The sequence below is a fragment of the Carassius carassius genome, chromosome 30, assembly GCF_963082965.1.
Source record: "Carassius carassius chromosome 30, fCarCar2.1, whole genome shotgun sequence".
Lineage (NCBI taxonomy): Eukaryota > Metazoa > Chordata > Actinopteri > Cypriniformes > Cyprinidae > Carassius > Carassius carassius.
In genome coordinates, this window is record NC_081784.1 from 3,795,521 (window position 1) to 3,819,183 (window position 23,663).

The following is a 23,663-nucleotide window of genomic DNA, read 5'->3' on the forward strand; positions in this document are numbered from 1 at the left end:
GAATATGTCCTCCGAAGGCAGCATTTTTCAGTTTTCGGATGCAGCCATTATGTTCTGTATGTCTCCCTCAATCACACCTGATTCAACTCATCAGATCAATAGTGGAGACTGCAAGACCTGAAGTGGTTGAGTCAGATACAGGGAGACATACAAAGTGTGCAGTGCTCAGGGTACTTCATAGAGAGCTTCATAGAGAGCTTAATCACCATTGCTTAACTATTTTTATTAAAGTAGCATTAATGTAACAAAAATGATATTGTTTACAATATAGACCTACAACTGAATGCAATTAGAAGCTATAGTTAACAAGACTTGCTTTGTGCTTTGGTTTCACCTCACGCCAGTCTAAGCTAAATTACACATTGTTATATAAATAACATGAAAATACTGTACTGTATGGTGTCGCATACTCTGAATTTATGCTCTGCATTTAATCCATCCAAGTGCACACACACCTCTGCTGGAGCAGGGATCCGAACCCTTGACTTTGTGGTTACAAGCAGAGGTGGGTAGTAACGAGTTACATTTACTTCGTTACATTTACTTGAGTAATTTTTTGGGGTAACGAATACTTTTCGGAGTATATTTAAAGATGGGTACTTTATACTCTTACTTGAGTAAATTTTTGGGGAAAAATCTGTACTTTTACTTCGTTACTGTGGGCGACGCTCCTCTCGTTACTTTATCTTAATGCAATAAATGTTATAATGCTTCAGTTTATTCCAAACGCGCCGTCTACTTTTCTCTGGGCAATGAGCGATGCCCATTCGTGAATGATTCATTCTTTTGAGTCAATTCTGTTCAAAGGCTTGATCAAACCAATTGGCAAACGAGTGAATTGGTTCATTAATCAGTTTGAATGAGTCGTTCAGTTCCCTGTCGCACGCGCTGAGCGTCTGAAGTGGTTCACTCGGAGTTGTAACGTTTAAGAACAGAAAGAGCGTTGAAAACGTGGCTGGAACTGCACTGAATTGAAATCTGCAAAGGCTATTATTTGCTAGCGATGGAGATCCTTATTAGATGAACACCGCGTGTGCCGTCTACTGTTTAACAGGTAATAACTTGGGCTACATTCGATTACAGTACAAGATACCACTGTGACATTAGTTTGTTGTACGTGTGTGGCTTATAACAGAGGGGAGTCAAGTTGAATGCAGCTTCCAAAAGACAAAAAATAGCCGATTAAGATTTTATTAATTTTAATACAATCACACTGGTGCAAGTACGTTCAGCGAGTCATATTATCAGCTGCTAAATTCAGATCTGTGATTGCTTGCTGGCGCTAGCCAGAGATAGATGCGTTTATACAGCGCTGCGTATTATAACAAATCACTAGGGATGGGCTGATCGATCCTTAAGTATCGATATTTTCGATACTGCCTTTGTATCAAAAGGATCGATTCTCAAATACAAGTATCGATTCTATTTTTTTTTTTTTTTCGTTTTTAAAATTAGTAGTAGCCTACGCCATATTGAATATAAATACACTTTAATCATAACGTCAATGGGAACTATATCTTCTTCCGCTGTATCACCGCGTTCGCTCACTCAGTTACGTCTCCTTTCGCTGTATCACCGCACTCACACTCACTCACAGTCCAGCAGGCAGCAGCACACTCAGACAGTCAGTCAGCGCAGACAGGTTTAGGAAAGGTGTTCGAGTGCATGACTGCGATGAGTGAAAGAAAGAGAAGCGTAATTTGGGGTTATTTCACTCCAGTAAATACTGATGAAGCCTTGTGTGACGTTTGTAAAAAAAAAAAATACGCCACTGTGGTAATACCACAAATTTGACAAAACATCTTAAAGCAAAACACCCTACAGAGCACGACGAAGTGCAGCTGAAGCGAGCAGAGGAGGTAACACAGCCACGACCCCCATCTTCTGGCTCGAGGCAGAGTTCATTAGCAGAATGCTTTCAGAGAGGTCAACATTACCCAGGTATTAAGTGGTGGTTAGATTATTTGAATTCAAAAAGTCAAGTCACATTATTTTTTAGCTATAAGCTACTTTGTACAATACAGACTGTATCAGATATGAAGATACAGTATTTTATGTAGAGCAGAATATTAAACTGGATATTTTGCTTTAAACATTTTTCATTAGCTATATCTATTTATGTTACCTGATAGGCTATTTGGTGGATATTCTTTAATTAAATCATTTATAATAATTAATTATCATTTAATTTTTTTTTATTAAACAAATGACAGTTTAAGTGTCAAGTAATACGGGAGAGATTTACTATAATTATAAATTCTTAATGCCTGTAACACAGCTTCAAGAACATAATATATGTATTATATTTTATAGATGACTCGCAGAGAGCATCTGAAATTACAAGACGCATTGGAGAGATGATTGTAAGGGACCTCCAGCCAATCTCAGTTGTAGAAGACAAAGGTTTTATTGCTCTTGTCAAGATTCTTGATTCACGTTACCAAATCCCTTCCCGGAAAAAGCTGATGGACTGTACAATTAACAATATGTATGCTGAATGTAAAGCCAAAGTAATGACAACATTACAACATGCAAACCATGTCATTCTCACAACAGATATGTGGACCTCAAGGTCCACAGAGGCATATTTAACTGTGACCTGTCATTTTATTGACAACAGCTGGCAAATGCATGATTTTGTGCTAGAAACCTGCCATTTCAGTGTACAGCACACAGGTGACAATATTAGTGCAGAGCTGAAAAGAATAGCTGAAGAATGGGGCGTTACTCAAAAGGTGCTTGCAGTTGTCACAGACAACGGTGCAAACATGGTTGCTGCAGTGCATAAGGCTGGGTGGATGCATTACCCATGTTTTGCCCACACATTGAACTTGGTGGTCAAAGATGCAATAAAGGCATCTCCGGAGACCGTTCATCTGCTGGAAAAATGCAGAAGCATTGTATCCTTTTTCCACCATAGCACAAAAGCCACAAAGAAACTTAAACAGATACAAAATCAACTGAAAGTGGCAGAACATAAACTGATTATTTCAGTTGAAACCAGGTGGAATTCAGCTTTTTACATGTTGGAGAGGCTACATGAACAAATAGATCCAGTTACCACAGCCCTCTGTTTACTTGGAAAGAGTGACCTGTGCTTTACAACTGAAGAGCGGTCTGTTATCCACCTGACCATTGAGGCCCTGAAACCTTTTGAGGAGGCAACACGTGAAGTATCAGCAGAAAAATACACTTCTGTCTCAAAGGTCATTCCCCTAGTATCACTGCTGCTTAGAGCATCTGCTGCCACTGAGCGTCAAGGAAGCTCTTTTGCCACAGAACTAGCCAACCAATGTCAGCGGAGATTCCGTGGACTTGAAACCATACACAGTCTTGGTGCCTGAATACCTCTTTCTGGCGAATTCTCTCGCAGAAACAACAAAGTGCAGATGTGTGTACAAATCTTTAATTAAGATATTGATTTCACAGTGTTAACAGTTTCAGTGATTTTAATGGGAGTTTCTGAGAGTGATTGAAATCTAGACTGTCAGTGAAAATGATCTTTAATAATGTAAATGTTATTTGCTCTCTTTCTGAACAATGAAAGATTAGTAGTAATATTTATATCACATTAACTTTCAATGTTAAATTCACATTTAATATAAAGTCAGTCGTATTAAAAATATGTTATGGCATGACACCTATATCTGTTACTTAAGTAAACAGACAGGGTTTTATAATAAATTACATAAATTGGAGTAAAGGCTGATGAAATATATACATTTATACACGCTTACATACATTTTATCTATATATCTAAATAAAAATAGGCTCAGTATATATGACCCAAAGTAACTAGTAACTAACTACTTGAGTAGATTTTTTATCCGATACTCTTTTACTCTTACTCAAGTAACTATTCAAGACTAGTACTTTTACTTTTACTTGAGTAAATATTTCTAGAAGTACTTTTACTTTTACTTGAGTACAGTTTTTGGGTACTCTACCCACCTCTGGTTACAAGTCCCAACTATCCATTAGGCCATGAATACCATTGGCCATCATTTCAAAATGAATTGGTTCAAAAGAGTCGTTTGGTTGCCAATCGAACATTAGTGGACGTAGACGACATCACAAAAGGTATGTCCACACAGAAAACACTTCACGTCTGGATAGGATTGTTATTTATTTTATTGTTATTTATTTTATTTAACTTTTTGGTATATTGAAAGTGTGTTTTAAACTTTTATGTCAGCTGTACGTGTATAACGTTTGTGAGAGAAAATAAGGAGATATTTTTTTAGCACAATTTTCAGAGGACTGCGAATGCGTCACATGAAACAAGGATTCGGTCTTCTAATGTCTGATCATCTTGTCAGTTGATTTTTATTACAGTTTTTCTGAATTGCTAAAACACTAAACCCATTCTACTTATCAAATTCTCATTAACTAAAACCAATTTGTCGAATAAAGCACTCTTTCTGCTAAACCTTAAACAGGTTTGGGCAGTAAGGCTCTACAACATTACTTGTGATGTGGACAAAGTCCTCAGGACAGAAACAAGGATAAAGATATGATGCTATCTTATATATGATGCTATTTTAAGAAATGTTTTTATTTAAACATTTTTAATAAACTAAATTTCAACTTCATTGCCAGAGATATATGAAATTGAAGTATACTTTAGTTCACATCCAAAATAAAATATACTTAAGTCCCACTTTAGTGGTTTAAAAAATATCAAGTACAAAAAATATGCATTTAGGTGGTCAAAAACATTAAACTTAATTCACACTTAAGTGTATTGTTAACTAACATTAAAGTATATTTTAGTTAACATTAATTATTTGGCATTAGTAGTACACTTAAGACCTTAGAAGGAATTTTGAACATATAATTGTACATATAAAAATGCACAAAAAAGTCCCACTTATGTCCTTCTAATATATTATCATATTTTCCAAAGAGTTCTAAATTTGACCAGTCTTGTCAATATCAGTCATATTTAAAGACCAAGGAGAGGGAGTGTTTCTGATCAAACCTCCAAATATTTGATATCTCTGAAAAGCTGTGAATGTGCTCTGAACTGGACAATCTGTGGCATGAAGAGAAATTCAATAAATGTCAGAATACAAAGGTCTATCCATAACTTATGTTTTCACTTTTGCTTTAAAATTTATGTAAGATTTTTTTAAAGGGGTCATATGACATTGCTAAAAAGGACATTAGTTGGTGTAATGCAAGGTGTTTACGCGGTTTAAGGTTAAAAAAACATTATTTTCCACACAATATACATTATTGTTTCTCCTCTATGCTCCACCTTTCTGAAACATGTCAATTTTTACAAAGCTAATCATTCTGAAAAAGTGAGGTGTGCTCTGATTGGCCAGCTATCCAGTGCGTTGTGATTGGCTGAATGCCCTTAACATACTGTGATGCTGTGTGTCTCAGCAAGACAAACCCAGTAAAACCCATTACAAATGAGCATAGAGAGAGTTGTGAGTGCACAGGACACGAATTATTTTAATGTGCTTTCACGTTACATTAATGCGCTCTCGCTGCAGCTTCTGCACCGCTCACACATACTGTATACGCACTGCAGATGGAGTATACGTGTGAACCTGTATAATGTATAACAAATCTATTTCAACACCTGAGGCACCACTACAATTAATGAGCTCTGTGAACAATACATGGCCAAAAGAGAAAAAAGGTCCCTGGACACGGGATTTATTTTATATATTTTTTGCCATAAGTTTGTTACACCTTTACTATAGTGATTATTTTGACTTATGTCTGTTGTAGCGACGTTACAACTTTTTGATAAAGCTCTAATTGGTTTTCTTTTGGAAATATGTTTCAAATTCCTGAATGCATTTATGGCTGTAAAACACAAAAATCACAAAATTTATCAAAGAGATCGCGATAGGTATTTTTTTTTTGTCCATATCGCACAACCCTAGTTCATTCAATAAATACAGTTAACAATCTAGTTTCTGAGTACTAAGTTATTAACCCAACAATAGCGGGGTCAGTTAATGTTTTTGAAGTGGGCCGCGCAAACATATGTGTTTGGTTGTGTGCAGGGGCGTAGCAAGCTTTTCAAAAGTGCGGGGGATGGATGTGGTTTGTTTATAAACAATAAAAACGATGAATACAGTGAATACAGTGACAGAGGGGTACGAAATGCAGGGCTTAAAGTTCTCCGGCACTGTGCCGGATTTCCGGCTGGCAGCGTTTGGCTGGGGAATAAAATAATCCTACATTAAAAAAAAAAAACAAATCAGAAAAGGGGAGAGAAAAAAACGCTCACACAAAGCTTTTTCTCTGGTGATATAAATAATGTAACAATTTACTGTTTTTAAACATTAAAATAATATACACTTTTCTTTCATAGTTCTTCAACAGGTATGCAATGTCATAATTTCTCACTTTTTTCTCCTCAACAGGTAACGTTACAATCAAACACAACAGGTAAGTATCCACAAAAGTATTCAGCTAATCAACAAACAATGCTCAAAATATCAAAATCAGTTGCACTGGCAATGAACCCATAAATACACTGCTTAACAATGGCAGTTTGTCCCCCCTCCTCGTCAATTCACTGCCTTCTTCATCACAGTTATGTTATTACATGCCACATAACGTTACATAACCGAATTTAGCTAGCTGCTGAACAATATCCCAATAATAGCAATTAGCACTAGTCTAAAAAACGAAATATAATACCGAAAACACTCGACATGTCAACAAAACGATAACAGAACATCTTCCCAAACACACATCAAGCTTTTTTAAAAATCAGCCGCAGCGAGCGCAGACACAGAGCGGCCAGAGAAACAGAGGAGCGACTGTAGTAAGGCGTTTGTGCAAAACTGCAGAAAACGTGCGGGTGTTGAACCCTCTCACCGGGAAAAGCTACGCCCCTGGTTGTGTGGGCTGCGAGCTGAAAAAGGTTGGGAACCACTGGACTAGAGCAATCAAATAGTGAGAGAGTGCTCTGCTCACCTGGTTATGTTCGTGGATTATTCAAAGTGGAAAGCAGTTCGGAATGGAACAGAGGTCGGTAGAGTACCCAAAAACTGTACTCAAGTAAAAGTAAAAGTACTTCTAGAAATATTTACTCAAGTAAAAGTAAAAGTACTAGTCTTGAATAGTTACTTGAGTAAGAGTAAAAGAGTATCGGGAAAAAAATCTACTCAAGTAGTTAGTTACTAGTTACTTTGGGTCATATATACTGAGCCTATTTTTATTTAGATATACAGATAAAATGTATGTTATGTATGTGTGTGTGTATAAATGTATATATTTCATCAGCCTTTACTCCAATTTATGTAATTTATTATAAAACCCTGTCTGTTTACTTAAGTAACAGATATAGGTGTCATGCCATAACATATTTTTAATACGACTGACTTTAAATAAATGTGAATTTAACATTGAAAGTTAATGTGATATAAATATTGCTACTAATCTTTCATTGTTCAGAAAGAGAGCAAATAACATTTACATTATTAAAGATCATTTTCACTCACAGTCTAGAGTTCACTCTCAGAAACTCCCATTAAAATCACTGAAACTGTTAACACTGTGAAATCAATATCTTAATTAAAGATTCGTACACACATCTGCACTTTGTTGTTTCTGACGAGAGAATTCGCCAGAAAGAGGTATTCAGTCAGTGAGCGAGTGAAGGAAGCACCGGCATTTTAGCGATGACTCATCGGAACACCTCTGATTGGCCAATGCTTTAATAAGCTCAAAAGAATAATGTGTGATTGGTTATAATGCACAGTGCTGTAAAAACACATCTATCTCTTGACTCCCCCTCTGTTATAAGCCACACACGTACAACAAACTAATGTCACAGTGGTATCTTGTACTGTAATCGAATGTAGCCCAAGTTATTACCTGTTAAACAGTAGACAGCACATGCGGTGTTCATCTAATAAGGATCTCCATCGCAAGCAATAGCCTTTGCAGATTTGCTTTCAATTCAGTGCAGTTCCATAGCCACGTTTTCAACGCTGCTGATGTTAAACGTTACAACTCTGAGTGAACCGCTTCAGACGCTCAGCGCGTGCGGCAGGGAACTGAACGACTCATTCAAACTGATTCATGAACAAATTCACTCGTTTGCCAATTGGTTTGATCAAGCCTTTGAACAGAATTGACTCAAAAGAATGAATCATTCGCGAATGGGCATCGCTCATTGCCCAGAGAAAAGTAGACGGCGCGTTTGGAATAAACTGAAGCATTTATAACATTTATTGCATTAAGATAAAGTAACGAGAGGAGCGTCGCCCACAGTAACGAAGTAAAAGTACAGATTTTTCCCCAAAAATTTAAAGTACCCATCTTTAAATATACTCCGAAAAGTATTAGTTACCTCAAAAAATTACTCAAGTAAATGTAACGAAGTTAATGTAACTCGTTACTACCCACCTCTGGAATGGAAATATTGATATGTTATTTGTTAACAACATACTTTTCATACCTTAATTTCAGTAAATGTTATGAAATTAGAGAAGTAAGCCAATAGTAGCGCTGGCGGTGTCATTTGATTTGGATGGGAACTTTGGATTGTGAATCATTTGAGTCAGTTTGGGAGTTCAGAGCGGGTTTGCAAATCATTTGAGTCATTTTGGGAGTTCGGAGTATGGAGCGTGAATCATTTGAACCAGTTTGGGAGTTCGGAGCGGGATCGCGAATCACTTCAGTTCGGGAGTTCGGAGCGTGAAACATTTGAATCAGTTCGGGAGTTCGGAGCGGGTTTGCGAATCATTTGAGTCAGTTCGGGAGTTGTGAGCGTGAATCATTTGAATCAGTTCGGGAGTTCGGAGCGGGTTCGCGAATCATATGAGTCAGTTTGGGTATCGCGAATCATTTGAGTCAGTTTGGGAGTTCGGAGCAGGTTCGCGGATCATTTGAATCAGTTTGAGAGTTCGGAGCGTGTTCGCGAATCATTTGAGTCAGTTCGGGAGTTCGGAGCGGGTTCGCGAATCGTTTGAGTCAGTTTGGGAGTTCGGAGCGGGATCGCAAATCATTTGAGTCAGTTCGGGAGTTCGTAGTGGGTTCGCGAATCATTTGAGTCAGTTCGGGAGTTCAAAGCGGGTTCGCGAATCATTTGAGTCAGTTTGGGAGTTCGGAGCGTGAATCATTTGAGTCATTTCGGAAGTTCGGAGCAGTTTCGCGAATCATTTGAGTCAGTTTGGAAGTTTGGAGCAGGTTCGCGAAACATTGCTGTATATGGATAGGCATTTTTAACTAATTTAGTAGCTAGTTCTAATTAGGTTTTCCACGCGTGTTTAGGTGTGATATGTGAACTCGTATTTCATTACTCGGCATTTATGAATGCATGTGAATAATCACAAAATTCAAGATATGGGGGTTAGAAAATGTATATATTCAGTGCTTTAAGTGGCCCAAAATAGGTGCCGGTACTCTATTATAGCCTGCCTATATATATATATATTTTTTTTTTGATGACTCCCCTCATCCCCTGAGGTAACAACAACTATATTAAAGGGGTTTTATTTACAGCAGTCAACAGACGACCTTATAAAAAATAATAAATCCTTGAACGTATGAAGTAATCGCATGAAGTAGCGATACAAATGAAACACCGATTTAGTGTTTTTCAATGTAGTTTACATTTTATTACCAAGAGTTTGTAATATAATTCTGTGACAACTGTAAGCACTCAAGTATATTAAATGACATTTTATAATTATATCAGTATCAAGAAAGTGAATGGTAAATAAATGGACTGCATTTATATAGCGCTTTCAACAGACCACATGGCCATCAAAGCGCTTTACAATTTGCCTCACATTCACCCATTCACACACTCATTCACACACCGACTGCGGTGTCAGCCATTCAAGGTGCCATCCAGCTCGTCGGGAGCAGCTGGGGTTAGGTGTCTTGCTCAAGGACACCTTGACACTTGGTCAGGTGGAGCCGGGGATTGAACCACCAACCTTCCAGTTTGTAGACAACCTACATGAAACACTGAGCAACTGCCGCCGCTAAATGTGCAATTTAGAGCAATAAAATGTTTACTGTATGTTCTTAGTCTTTAATGTTTTTCTTTAATGCTTTTAATCACCAACTCAATCACAGGTAACACTCCACACAATTCAAGATTCAAGATTTTATTTTTCATGTACAAGTTATAAGACATACAAAAAGCAGTGAAATGTAGGTCTGGCATACTCTTTTTAGACTGTGCAAAAAATCAGAGAAAATTAAATACATATAATGAAGCAGAAAAAAATATGTAGAATATTGAATACAAATAATGAAATATACACAATATATTTAACTACTGCACAGATGATGTCCAGAGATGTAAACAATGTGCAGTGAGGATGAGTTGCATAGTACAGAGTCTATAAAGTGCAGTGTGTTTAATGTCCATGTTTAGTAGTCTGATAACATGAGGAAAGAAACTCCTCCTGAGCCTCTCCATTCTTGCCTTCAGACTGCGGAAGCGTCTGCCTGAATGTAGCAGATGAAACAGTGGATTTCCAGGGTGGGTGAGGTCTTTTAGGATCTTAACAGCCATAGATTTACATCTCCTGATGTGGAGGTCTTACAGAGAGGGGAGAGATTGTCTGGAGATGCACTCAGCTACTCTTTGCAGGGCATTTGAAGGTATTTGAAGCTGCTCACTCGCTCCACTGGGGTTCCCGGTAATGATGATTGGGGTAGATCCGCTGCTGCCTCCTCCTGAAGTCCACAACCAGCTCCTTGGTTTTGCTGACATTCAGAAAGAGACAGTTTGTTTGGCACCATGATGTCAGACTCTCTACCTCATCAAAGTAGGCAACTTAATTGTTGTTGGAGATGAGGGCCATCACCACTATTGACAATAATTGTCTCGCAATAATTAAATGATTTACAAGTCACTCAGAGAAAAATTCAACATTTCTGTCTCACTAAAACACTGGCAAAAAACAGTTTGTCTGAAAAATGCATTGCATTTACTGGAGACAATTGCAACACAAATTTTAGCAGAAAATCAAAGAGATGGACTTGGTGAGGGCTGTGATAAGTTCTGTGCTGATGTGCAAGGCCTGTACAGTGCTTGTCTGGAGTATCTGGAGAGGTTGATGAATCCCATAGAAGAGTTCTCAACATTTATGTGGATGGATATGAGTGAGCCACAAGACTGGAATGATGTGGAAGCCTGCATCAAGTACCTAAGAGGAAGGGGGTGCCAATTGATGATGTCAAGTGTTTTGACCTGGTCGCCAATCTGAAGAAATTCATAGAAAGATGCAACAGTGATGAGGAGTTCATTGGCCTGCAGGTGCACCAGAAGTGGACCAAATACTTAGAAAAGGAGAAGATTGCACAGTTTGTCTTTGCACTTCCCTCTCACAATGCAGATGTTGAGAGGGTTTTCTCACTGATGCAGTGCCAGTGGAAAGGAGAGGAACCAGCTGTCTATTGAGCCATTGAAAGAGATTCTGTTTGTGCAATACAACTACAAGACACTTCTTGCAAAGACCTTCATGCTTTTTTGTTAAGCAACAAAAAACTGCTGGGAAAGATCAGCTCTACAGCAAAATAAAGATGGGCAAACAAGGAGGATGAGGAAGAAAAACAGGATGAAGAGGAAATTGAAGATGAAAAAGAAAACTAAAGATATATGTATATCATTTTTTTTTACAAGTTTGTGAGAGCTATTTTTGTAATTTTTTTTGTTATTTATGATTTATTTATTTTTCTAATACAGAAGAGACTTTTATTTTATACGTTATTTTTGAAACTTAATAATAATAAATAATAAAACATGTTGAACCTCTGAGAAGCCAATCTGAATTTGTGTCTTTGGTTATAGATATTTTGTAATATAACAATTTTCTTTCCATACAGAGGATGCATACTGTAAATGTATTAAAATTATAAGGCATATTCAAGTATAATTTGAGTATCTCATTGCTGGGCAGAGTGTCCTGGTTTTTGGTGATCAAAATATGGTCACCCTAGTTATGAGTATTAAATTGAAAATGAATATGGTAATTAAACCAAATGTTTCAATTGCATTACATTATTTGGATTAACGTTACACGTAAAAATAGTTAACGTTTTAAAAATATAAGAGCAGGTTTTGTAACAATGACCAGCTTTGTTACAGTCAAGCACAATCAGTTAGGAGTTTTAACTAATACTCATTCTTACTTTGTATTAAAAGTTTTAATTTATCGTTTAAATATAAGTGCAGTTATAATGCATACATATTTTACGTAACGTTAGTCACAATACCTGCTTATGGTCTTCTATGTCCATAATCTGCAGCGTAGATGCTAGATATGTATTGCAGAAATATTTTGCACAAAAGGGTAAAACACAATAAAGATGTAATTTATCTGTGCTGCTAATCCTGTCTTCACGTGCTCTCGGACTAATCGTAAATATGAGTTTTGAAGGTAAAACTTGCGCAGGAATGTCCTCCGATTTTCAAACTTGAATGCAATGAGCTTGTAATCATTTTAACTAGCCTTAAACATCAACCGCAGCGTGCATTAACGCCATAACATTAAATGAACCAATCAAAGACTGGAGGTTTACAGCCCACTTGGAGCTGAAGTCCCACCCATTTGGAGCTGGCTCCGACCTCCGTTTAAACCCATCTCGGGTGCAACGATACGACAATTGTGGCATCACCATTAAACCAGAGCGGGCTTCAACTTCCACAAGGTGTAGAATCCTCATCTGAAAGTATGCTGTGTCGTCGTCTTTTGTTCTGGATCTTACTGCGTTGTGCAGGTCGGTACAAAGATTTGATTGGCGTTTTGTAACTTAGTATTTCTGTATGCAACACTAAACTTGATCACTTAAATCTATGATTTGATTATTTAGAAATAGTGTTTGCTTTGCCATGAGGGTTATTAAACTTAGACTCGTTCTAGGTTGTACAACTCTTTCCTAAGTAGAAAATGCGTTTTGCATCGCTTTCTCGAAGTGAACGTGTGTGTGTATTTCTAATCAAGCAACCTGTGTGAGTTAAAGAAAAGTTTTGTCAGGGAACTTGAGTAGCCTATGGCAAGCAATTTCTGTCGTTTTGCTTGTGAACCACTCAGGGTGGATCGAAACGGTCAGAAAACGGTGAGCTCATAACAGGTGGAATCTGTAAAAATGACTTCATATCAGGTCTGATTCACTTGATTACAGTGTTTTCATTAAAATCTGTTGACCAAACTAAAACAGACAAATTTTACAACTTAGAAAAGAGCTGCATTTTTGGAGTTCCATTATTTATGTTTTATGGTAGCTAATAGTTGTAATGTATATTTTAATAATACATTTATACAAATTCCAAGTTGCATATATTTGATTCTGTTGGAAGTATTTCGTTTTGAATAGCTGGATTTGTAGACCATCCAGATTTCAAAATTATTTTTTGGAAAGTTGCTATTTTGGATAACAATGTTATCTCTCAACTGGGAGAAACAAACTTGGTTATGCAGCCATTTAATGAAACCCAAATTGTTTGATAAATTTTTCATTATTCAGAAGGCACTATCTTAACCACAATGTCACACACGTTTTTCTGTGTTGTGGGCTGCACAGACCCTGCTTTGTGTTTAGACGAGACAGAAGGTCACTGTTTTCGCATATACACAAAATGATAAAATGGAAAACTATTTCTGTTGTCATTTTCGCATTTGGTTGAGTGATTACAAAACTATAACTTTTGGCTTCTAAACAAACTCTTTCATAATCCGTCTGGAAGTGGAAGTGATTGTGGGAGTATTATTTCAGAGGACAAGAATCCCCTACACTTCTATACATAAATCATGGTTTGGAATTTGAGGGGAAAAAAAGATACAAGGTGAAATATTCCTTTTCTAAAGTTGGACGAGCAGACATACAGTTTTAGTACTTATTGAGTACTGACCTTTTTTCTATTCAAGGACAAGAGTGCATGTCTTTTTTTTTTTTTTTGCAGTATATTAACATTCTTTGTGAAGAGGGAGCTGCTAGAACATTTTTTTCATTGTCTCCTTGCCTCCCTGCCTACACTTCACACCAGGGCTAAACTTTACTCAGTCATTCATGTTGCAATTTAAAGTAATGATCCCATTCCATTCTAAAAACATTGCATGTATGTGCAACTTTTTAAATGTTGAATTTGAGTTAAGAGTTCAGATGCATAGCATTTTGTTTTTCTGTCCCTTTTTTCTGCTATCTTCATTCATCCTTGAATAAATGTCTGGTAACAAAAGAAGGTAAAGTGAGTGAGTATTTGAGTCCATACTGCTTTCTAATGTTGTTCTAATAACTTGCACTTGGTTTGAAAAACTTGTTGCTTATGTATCTATATCCAGTAGTCACAGGCAGCTGAAAAAATGTCTACTGAGGGAATGGCATTTCACATACCTTTCACAGAACCTTTATACAAAACCTAAAATTAAATTAATGCCAAAGCCAGTTGGTCCTAGGAGTGGTAATTAAATCTCTGGTTATAGAGCTTATAATGAAGTAGGTCTTGCTGTGCAGGTGTGGCAACCGTACACAAGGGAAGCCTTGAAGATGCAGACAGGTAAACAAGGATTCTCTGAAATTATAGTTTTCCTTGAATTACAGTTTGACGTTGTGTTTACGGGAAAGCAACTAAATCAGTAGTTATAGCAGGGCGAGTGTGTGTTTGTGTGTAAGCAAGTTTTTCAGAAAAAAAACTCCCATACGCTTTGTTGGAGGGGCTTCGGGCATCTACATGCTACAACATTATTTTGTTATTTGTATTGATGGTTCCACGAAGAACCTTTAGCATCCAAGGAACCTTCTTAATTGCACAAAAGGTTCCTTCGATTCTTAAAATCCTATTTATTTTTTTTAAGAATTTTTTTCCATTCTAAAAAATTTTTTCTTTTAAGAATGGATCTTTGGAGAACTAAAATGGTCCTTCTATGGCATCCCTGGAAAATATCTCTAGAGTGTAAGAATAGAACGTCTTGGTGATTTGAGGTTGGGTTTTTGAAGTTCAGTCAGAAATCCCTCAACTAACTCCCTAGCAACTAATCAAAAACATGTACATGGGATTTTTGTTTTATTGGAACCAGGCCAACTCCAACATAGTTGTGGCTCACACAGGTAACCACTACTATTTCCTTACAACTGTGATTTGGTCTGGTGCACTTACTGGAAGAGTTAACATCCATCTCGGGAGAGCCACTTTTTGTAGGAGGCTGTAAACCAGTGGTTCTCAAACCTGTCCTGGAGTACCCCCAGCACTGCACATTTTGTATGTCTCCCTCATCTATCCCACCTGATTGAACTCATCAGCTCATTAGTGGAGACTGCAATACCTAAAGTGGGTGTGTCTGATACAGGAATACATACAAAATGTGCAGTGCTGGGGGTACTCCAGGACAGGTTTGAGAACCACTGCTGTAAACAACTGGGGCATTTTAACATTGGGTGTCTATGGGACCGACTTCCTTTTGGAGTCAGCTGAATGGAAGTTTGTTGCATGATATAAACTGGATTGTTTATGGTTAAATACCACAGACAGGACCACTCCCACTGCCCAGAGCCCCCGAGTCATGATAAAAATCAAAACACTTTTGGTTAGCCTACATTCCAGATCATATTAAGCTTTTAAATTATGCTGTTTCTAAGCTTTGAAAGCTTAAGTTTTATTCTGTCACACACACAGAAAAAAACTTTATAACAGACAAATATAGACAAAAGTCTGATTGAGAGATACTCCAGAATAGGTACAATTACAGTTCTGGCTGCTAAGTTATGTAGGAGATAAAGTACATCCAGCTAGTTGTTATCACAGAATAAACCTCAACAGGAAACAAGATCTTCTCCACATTGATGTTCTCTTTTTCCGCAATATTTTTGAAGAACATCGCAGCAGCACTGCATCTGGATTGGCTAACAAGAAAATTATAATGCAATAAAACTTACATTGTCATCACATCTCAGACACTGGTGCAAGACGGAACGGAATATTAATTATACCCGGGCCAGGCCTTAAAGCAGCCTCCTTAACACACATCTAAAATTCGAATGTGGATTTTTGTGCTTTCTTACTCAAAGCAATTTTTTTGAGATCTCAACATCAAATTTAGAACAGAACTTGTTTATATTTATGGCTTTGATTTTACCACAGTTTTAAGATTAAAATATATTTACTCAAAAAATATATATTACTGCTCTGTGTGTGTGCACTTTGGATGGGTTAAATGCAGAGCACGAATTCTGAGTATGGGTCACCAATGTCACTTTCACTTTCACTATTTGAAATATAATAAAATAATATATAATATATTTTCATAATAAATGTTTTTGACTTAAACAAAAATATGCCAAGTGTCTTCAATTAAAAGAGACTAAACTTATGCCTGTGCTCTAACAGGGCAAAAATGGATTATAATTAATGCATAAATATAATTTAGTGCAAATCGCAAAATATAGCAAGTGGCTTTTAGCCAAGGCGACTGATCAAGTTCAAACTATAGAGTCTTTGTGACTAAAACAATAGCGTCGCTGTAGTTATAACTGGCCGCATCCTTCACTCTGATCAAAGTGCCAGGATGCCCTTGGTAATGAAAAAGATTTGAATTTCTAATGGGTGAAAAATATTTGATACTGTATTAAATATTTTTGCCTATTCTAAAAAAAGAAACCCTATGCAATATGCATTCATCAACCACTACAAAAGTCATTCAAAATTTCAGGGAGCCTTATGGGCTGCATGCTGTCCTTGAAGCTGTCAATATTTTTAATGATTATTGTAGTTTAAATATCTAACTGCACGTGTGTTGCCTTTGTGGAAGGTTTTGATGAACAGAAATGGAATAATGATTCCCTAAACAAAAAAGGGGTCAATATCAAATGAAAATTTCACAATTATAGTGAACAAAATGATCATGTGTATCAAATTGTTAAAATGTGCTGGAAATGTCCAAAAAAGAACTCGTATTCGAACAACAATTAAAATTAGCAGACCTATGCACTTTTTGTTTGCATATAAAATAATAACATTTAAAAATTGTCAAATTTTAAACAAAAAATCTATTGGTTAAGTGACTTCTAACATGCTATTTACTAATGTGTTCAAATAAGGTTTTGACAAAAGAGAAGTTTTAAAATGATAAACCTCACAATTCAGTCTTTAAATCTTTTTATTTTTTAGAAAAGGATGAGCCAAACTGCTAACTTAAAGGCATTTCATCTGCTTCATAAACTGTTCTACATAGTCAACCTTATTATTCAAAGTGTTGAGATTTATTTTTTTTAGAAAGCACATTAGTTTTGTTTTCCATTTACCGATTAAGATTTACAACAAACATTTTGTCAAATTTTCACATTGGTCTAAACACACATGCCAGACAGGCCTAAAATGTGGATCCACTGTCTGACAGCAGACAGGAAAGAAGTTATTTATTCATACATTCTTTCATGTAATTTCTTTTAGCATTCTGCCTTCTTTCATGCTTTTATGAAAAAAACGAAACCTGTGCCTTATATGAGACTGTTACTAACTTTGCTTGACTCTGAGCAGTATTTACCGCAAGTGTTTGAAATCTCAATAATCAAAAACTGATAATTTTATTATAGTTTTATTGATAATTCAAATATGAAACGTTAACACTAACTGTCGGGACCTTTTTAATCAAGGTTTATCATCAACCTGGTGATCATTTCATCCCTACAGCAGTGCTCATCTTAATGGACTGAGAAAGATTATGCATGTCTTGCTGTGAGATGTCTGTCTGTAAATCTGTTTATGCTGCTTACATTTCACATTTTCGGTCCACGTGCTTCCCTGCAGCAGGACTTATTCACACAGGTGATCAGGAATGCTATTAATCTTTCTTCTGGTGTTTTTCAGAGTCTGTAGAAAGCTCTATTTAATGTCCTAAATTATTGGAACTGTGATATTAATTTTCCTCCATTTGTAAACTGTACGTTTCCTATGGACTGTTCCACAGTTGCATGTGCTTTTATTGTTTATGGTTCATCGAACAAGCACGAAAAACACTTCCAATCTGATAAGCTTATTTGGAATTTGCTAAATTATTCCAAAATGAGTATAGTGTCCTGAAAAAGGGATGTTCTGTACATGTTGTTGAATATGCAAATTTGTGCTTCCTCAAAACAGCCTCTCAGTTGATCTTGCTTTCTGCAGATTGCTTTAGTGTCACGGTCCCCTCCAGTCCTGTTCTCGGGGTGCGTAGAGCCACAGCACATCTTCCCTGTGCGTTTGAACCAGTCTCTGACCTCTCTGATTTGGTGATCACATGGCAACGGGAGGAAGACTTACAGGTGGTGCACAGCTTCTACTACGGGACAGACCAGCTCGAAAGACAAGGCCGTGATTATATAAACCGGACGAAGTTAAATCACAAGGAGATTCCTAAAGGAAACGCATCCCTGAGTATAGCCAAGTTTGGACTGAAGGATGCAGGAAAGTATGTGTGCGTAGTGAGCAACTCCAAGGGAACTGACAGAGGAGTGGTGCATTTGGTTTACGCGGGTACGCCAGTGTTATTTTAGTACAGTATCACTGAGATACCATTGTAGCTTATATTAATAGCTTTTATTTTTAAATATATTTTATATTTTATATTTATATTTTATATTCTTATATATTTGTTTCATTTTATTTGTAGTTTGCGTTTTCATTTTATGTTTAAATGTCTGTATTTTTATAATTTGTATGTCAGTTTTAGTTATTCTAGTACTAAATGAAGTAGCTAAGGTTGCTTTTTAAATTCAGTTAATTAATTCAAAAATTTGTAATTTTAGTAATTTTAGTAATAACCCTGCCAAACATTAGAAAAAAAAATTTGAGTTTCTTGCACTCTGTACAAATGCATTATACCAAGTCATATGAATTCATATTCTGTTATTATAATTTTGACTTCTGATTAGTTTGATTTGAGAGAGGATCTTGAAAATCATTGTGAATGTGTTTTGGGTCTTCAGCCTTCTATTCCGAGCCGAAGTTAAGCATCCTTCTCAATTCCACCGATGTGACTGTCCAGTATGAGATGGAGGCCTACCCGAGGCCAGAGGTCATGTGGCAGGGGTCAGGAGGTCAGAATCTCACTGGCCAAGTGGAGGTTTCATCTGAATCAGACGGAGGAGTGTTCTACTTAAAAAGCAGCTACATGACCCAGAGTCCAGTCTTCAATGTCACATTTACTCTTAAAAACCCTGCTGTGCATCAGAAGCTACAGAGGCATGTTAAGGTCTACATCAGCGATGGTAAGCACTTCTCTCTGGGATAAGAATGTATTTAATTGTATTTCATCAATGATTTAATTTGATTTGATTGTGTTCAGTAGTTTAGTATAACTACAATGATTAGTTGTGAAACATTATTATAATTTATCAGAATGGTTTTCTATTTGAAAATATTTTAAAATGTTAAAATAGACCAATTTGCTCCTCAAGAAACATTTCTAATTATCCTCAATGTTGAAAACAGTTCAGATGCTTCATATTTTTGTATAAGCCAATTTAATTTGTTTTTCAGGGTTCCTTGAATTGATAGTTCAAAAGAATCACATTTAAAGCTGAAGTAGGTAACTTTTGTAAAAATGTATTTGTGAAACCTGTCATTATGTCCTGACAGTAGAATATGAGACCGATAATCTGTGAAAAAATCAAGCTCCTCTGGCTCCTCCCAGTGGTCCTATTGCCATTTGCAGAAATTCATCCGCTCCGGTAAGAAACAACCAATTAGAGCTGCGGTCCGTAACGTCTTTTGTGTTTAAGATTTACAAATTGTATATAATAAGCGAGTACACCATGAATCCATTTTCCAAACCGTGTTTTTAGCCTGTCCTGAATCATCTATAATAAGTGTTTATATTCGGACTATTTTAGATTGCTTCGGGGGTACCGCGGCGGAGTAACCCGGTACCTTTGTGATTCTTCATAGACATAAACAGAGAGAAGTAGCTCCGGCTACAGTGTTCTTCCGCAAGACGCAAGCAGTTCTGTTTATTAACTGCTAGAGTGTCAAATGTTACGGACTGCAGCTTTAAAGGCTGTAACGATTCACTCGTTTTCTCAATGCATCGATTACTAACCCTGACGATGCATAAGCCTATGCATCGATCTTGAATTTTTGAATTATGCATCATCAATTTCGGACAGTAATCGATTAAAAAAAGGTGAGAATTAAAAATTAATTGTGATCTCTATAGCGATTCAATGCTTTCAAAATATATACACATTAAATTACTACAAGCACAAATTAATGGAGACCTTGAACAGTGTTCGTGCCTCACATCTCTCCTTCACATACTCCACTATTTACTGCTTATGACTGTCACAAGATCCATTTGTCTCACTGACTTATTTTTGAGCAGCTGATGTCTGATCTCTCTTTAGTACTCGTGGCCATTAATGCTTAAATGAAGTAGTTTTGCTTTTCTGTAGTTTTTCAATGGCTCTTGGTCATACCGATGATGTTAACTGAGCAGTCAAGGGTGCTAATTTATTGCATGGACGGAGCAAAAATGTAAGTGTGTAAAGCATATACATAGTTCCATTGAAGGGAACTGTTAAAATAACCACAGCATTAACAATGACCTTGAACTAAGAGCGCCAGGTTTATCTGATAATCAGATGCATGAAAGTAGCATTCTTTGCTATAGCAAACTGACATCATGTGCATTTTCTTTCAGGATCATCATTCGCCAATGGATAGGAAAAGTTAAATACTGTAGCATTTTATTTTATGAAAATGAGATGAAGAAATTTTATCACTAAAAGAGAAGTGATCTCACGCTCCAAGAACTTGCCAGGAAATGCCTAATATGGACAAAGGCATCTATCGCTGCAGCTAAGATGAAGAAAGCAGAATGAAATGATGAAACATAATGACAATAAACGCAATAAATATATACAATTTAAGAAATAATGCAGTGCTAATTGACATTTATTACAGTACAAAAATTATAAAGTATATTTTCTACCTAATTGGGCTGGCAATTGAAATAATTGTTTGTAGTAAATAAAATTATCATAAAATTGCCAATTGGAAAAAAATGTAGATTACAAATGATTGCTTGATTGTCCAGGAGTGTATTTGATTTCTTATAGCAAATTCAAAGTAAGTTATAAGAATACATGCATGCATAAAATTATTGTATTTGACATTTCAGTCACTTCTAAAATAATAGCTACAGCTCTGGTGTTACAAAATGTTAGCATATACTTAATACTTTTAAATAGGGGTGGGCAATATAGCCTCAAAATTATATCACGATATTTCAAGAATATTTGTGATAATGGTATTTATGACAATATAGACAGTGTACTGTTCCCCTTTCTGTTAAACATATTTTATTGGACTGTCTAGCTTTTCATGTACAGAGAAAACTCTTATGAAGTGAACTCGCTTAAAGAGTTTAGTAAAAGATTTCCACGAAGTTTTAGATTTTCTATCACATAAATGTGATGTAATATAAATATGTGACATAACTTGTGTTTGTTTGATTGCTGGTTTTTAATATATCTGTTATACTTGTATTTTTTATTATTGTTTTTGCATTGAAAATAGCCTTTGATGCTGACATGGCATTAAATAAATATATACTATACTATGACTATAGAAAAATTAAGTTTTATTGGTGATTGCAGCTGGCAAACAGCAGCAATTATTAGAGCTACTGTCATCGATGACAGACTACCTAATTCGAAATGTAAATCTATCTGGCTTTCGGCTTTGCTAACATTCAGATGTTTTTGATTACTGCTCTGTGCTTTGCTTCTTATTAAGATTTTTACTTTAGCAGATTAGCACAGTGCTCAAACAAACAAATTTTTTGGCACAAACACTAAAACTAAAAACTCTATGGGACTGAAATAATAATACAGAAAGAAGACTTTGCCTCCCACTGCCGCAGCTTACATTCCGGAGATGGGAAAACAGCTGCCTACATTCAAACAGAAGAGAGAGAAAATGCCTCCTGTTTAATATACTTTTTGCATGAACTGCTGCAAACTTCCACAAAGGATTGTGGTTCTTGAAACAAAGTTAAATGCTGGACTTCCAAAACAGGTGGAACACTCAGCAGGCCGTCGTCATGAACCCTCTCATCATACAGCCGGTGAGTCCCATCAATCTACTGAACAGTTTATACCAAGTGTAGAGGAAGAAGCTGAAACTGATCGCCATACTTATCAATGGCACAAACAGGGATCGAGACCCAAAGGAACACGAGAAATCAGATTCGACTATTATCAGAAACATTAGTAGCAGTTCTACAACAACATGCTGCCTTCCTCAAGCAATGGTCTCTGATGTGAACAAGCAACTTCGGAACATTCTGATGAAGCACAAGACTGCAAATCGAATCCTCATCCATGTGGGAAAGAATGATATTCGGAAAGAGCAGTCAGAGCTTCAGTGACCTCTTTGAAACACTTCGAAGACAGTTCAGTCATTCATCAGTGGACCACTCCCAGCAAGGAGAACAAATGTTTTCACGGTTGCTTGGGCTGAACACTTGGCTACAAAGGTCTTGCAATATAAAAGGAGTGAATTTCATCGACAACTTTAATCTTTTCTGGGGCCATAGACAACTGTTTAAACCAGATAGCTTCCAGCCAAACAAACTTGGTGCATGAGTGCTTAAGGACAATATTTACTTTTCCCTCTGTCATCATTCAGCAGAGTGTCAATTCATTCAGGACACACACACCTGGTCCGAGTCGTCATGTGGTTGACACATCCCACAAGGACACTGAAAACACCACGCAGCCCCAACAAGCACTGCTCATGGTCACTATCCTGACTGAGTCCTGCCCACAGAACTCCTCACAGACAGATTGTGATGTATCAAAACCGTTCCAAGACTCAGCACCCTAGGATGACTTTCTAGAAAACAGCCAGGGAAGCCAGGACAACATATCACAGTCACTGGAAACACCAGAGCCACAGCCCATCTCACCAGACACATTATCCGTCTCTCCAGCATCTCCTCTTCTGTGCTTCTCACATAAAAGGGAGGAACTGGTGTATGCTGGGACCAAACTCTCCCACTCATTCACTCATTCACCCAGATATCAACTAAAAAATGCTGGGCCCCTCCTCCACCAAAGCCTGTGGGCACTGCTCCTGTGAGAGCTCTTCGACCGCTGCCACAAAGACACAAAGCACTGCCATCAAGTTAGCATTTTTAAACATTCACTCACTAAAAAATAAATAATTTCTAATCAATGACTTAACCACAAACAATTTATGTTTCTTAATGAAACAAGGCTAGAAGACAGTTGCAGTGCAACAATCCTCAATGAAGCAGCCCCTCCTAACTTTACTTTCATGAGTGTCTGCAGGACTGTTAAGAGAAGTGCAGCTGCTCTATTTAAAGATGTCTATCAATGCAAGCATGTGGTCAGTACTTGTCTTTTGAATATCTAGGGATTGTGCTGAAAGGTGCTCCATGCATTCTGTTTATTATAATCTACAGGCCTCCAGAAACCTCTCCAGCCTTTGTTGAAGAGGACAACTTGTATTAACAAGAACACTAGTGTGCCGTTTATGGAGGCTATATCTTTAACACCAAGCATTTATGCAGGAAGGCGATTAGCACATCCTCAAGTAATGCAGAGGTCAGACAGATTTGGCTGCAATATCAAAAACATACTATGTATTTGAAGCAATTGATAGCAGAATTTTGGAAGACATGCTATCTTGACACTTCCCACATATTGCATTTATTCATTTAGCT

At 36.9% G+C, this 23,663-nt stretch overlaps 1 protein-coding gene across 1 annotated transcript; it reads left to right on the plus strand.

The window, feature by feature from the left end:
* Positions 1-12,587: 12,587 nt before the first annotated feature.
* LOC132111088 (V-set domain-containing T-cell activation inhibitor 1-like) lies at positions 12,588-19,220 on the plus strand. The gene is made up of 3 exons (XM_059518258.1): positions 12,588-12,720; positions 18,101-18,448; positions 18,901-19,220. Exons 1-3 carry the CDS (start codon positions 12,675-12,677, stop codon positions 19,203-19,205), a joined length of 699 nt encoding a protein of 232 aa, XP_059374241.1. The 5' UTR covers positions 12,588-12,674; the 3' UTR covers positions 19,206-19,220.
* Positions 19,221-23,663: the final 4,443 nt, after the last annotated feature.

Excerpts from the sequence above, each read along its gene's own strand:
- LOC132111088 (XM_059518258.1), top strand. The coding sequence starts at position 12,675 with ATGCTGTGTCGTCGTCTTTTGTTCTGGATCTTACTGCGTTGTGCAG. Across the intron at positions 12,721-18,100 it reads GATCTTACTGCGTTGTGCAG|ATTGCTTTAGTGTCACGGTC; the intron begins GTCGGTACAAAG and ends TGCTTTCTGCAG. Across the intron at positions 18,449-18,900 it reads GGTGCATTTGGTTTACGCGG|CCTTCTATTCCGAGCCGAAG; the intron begins GTACGCCAGTGT and ends TTGGGTCTTCAG.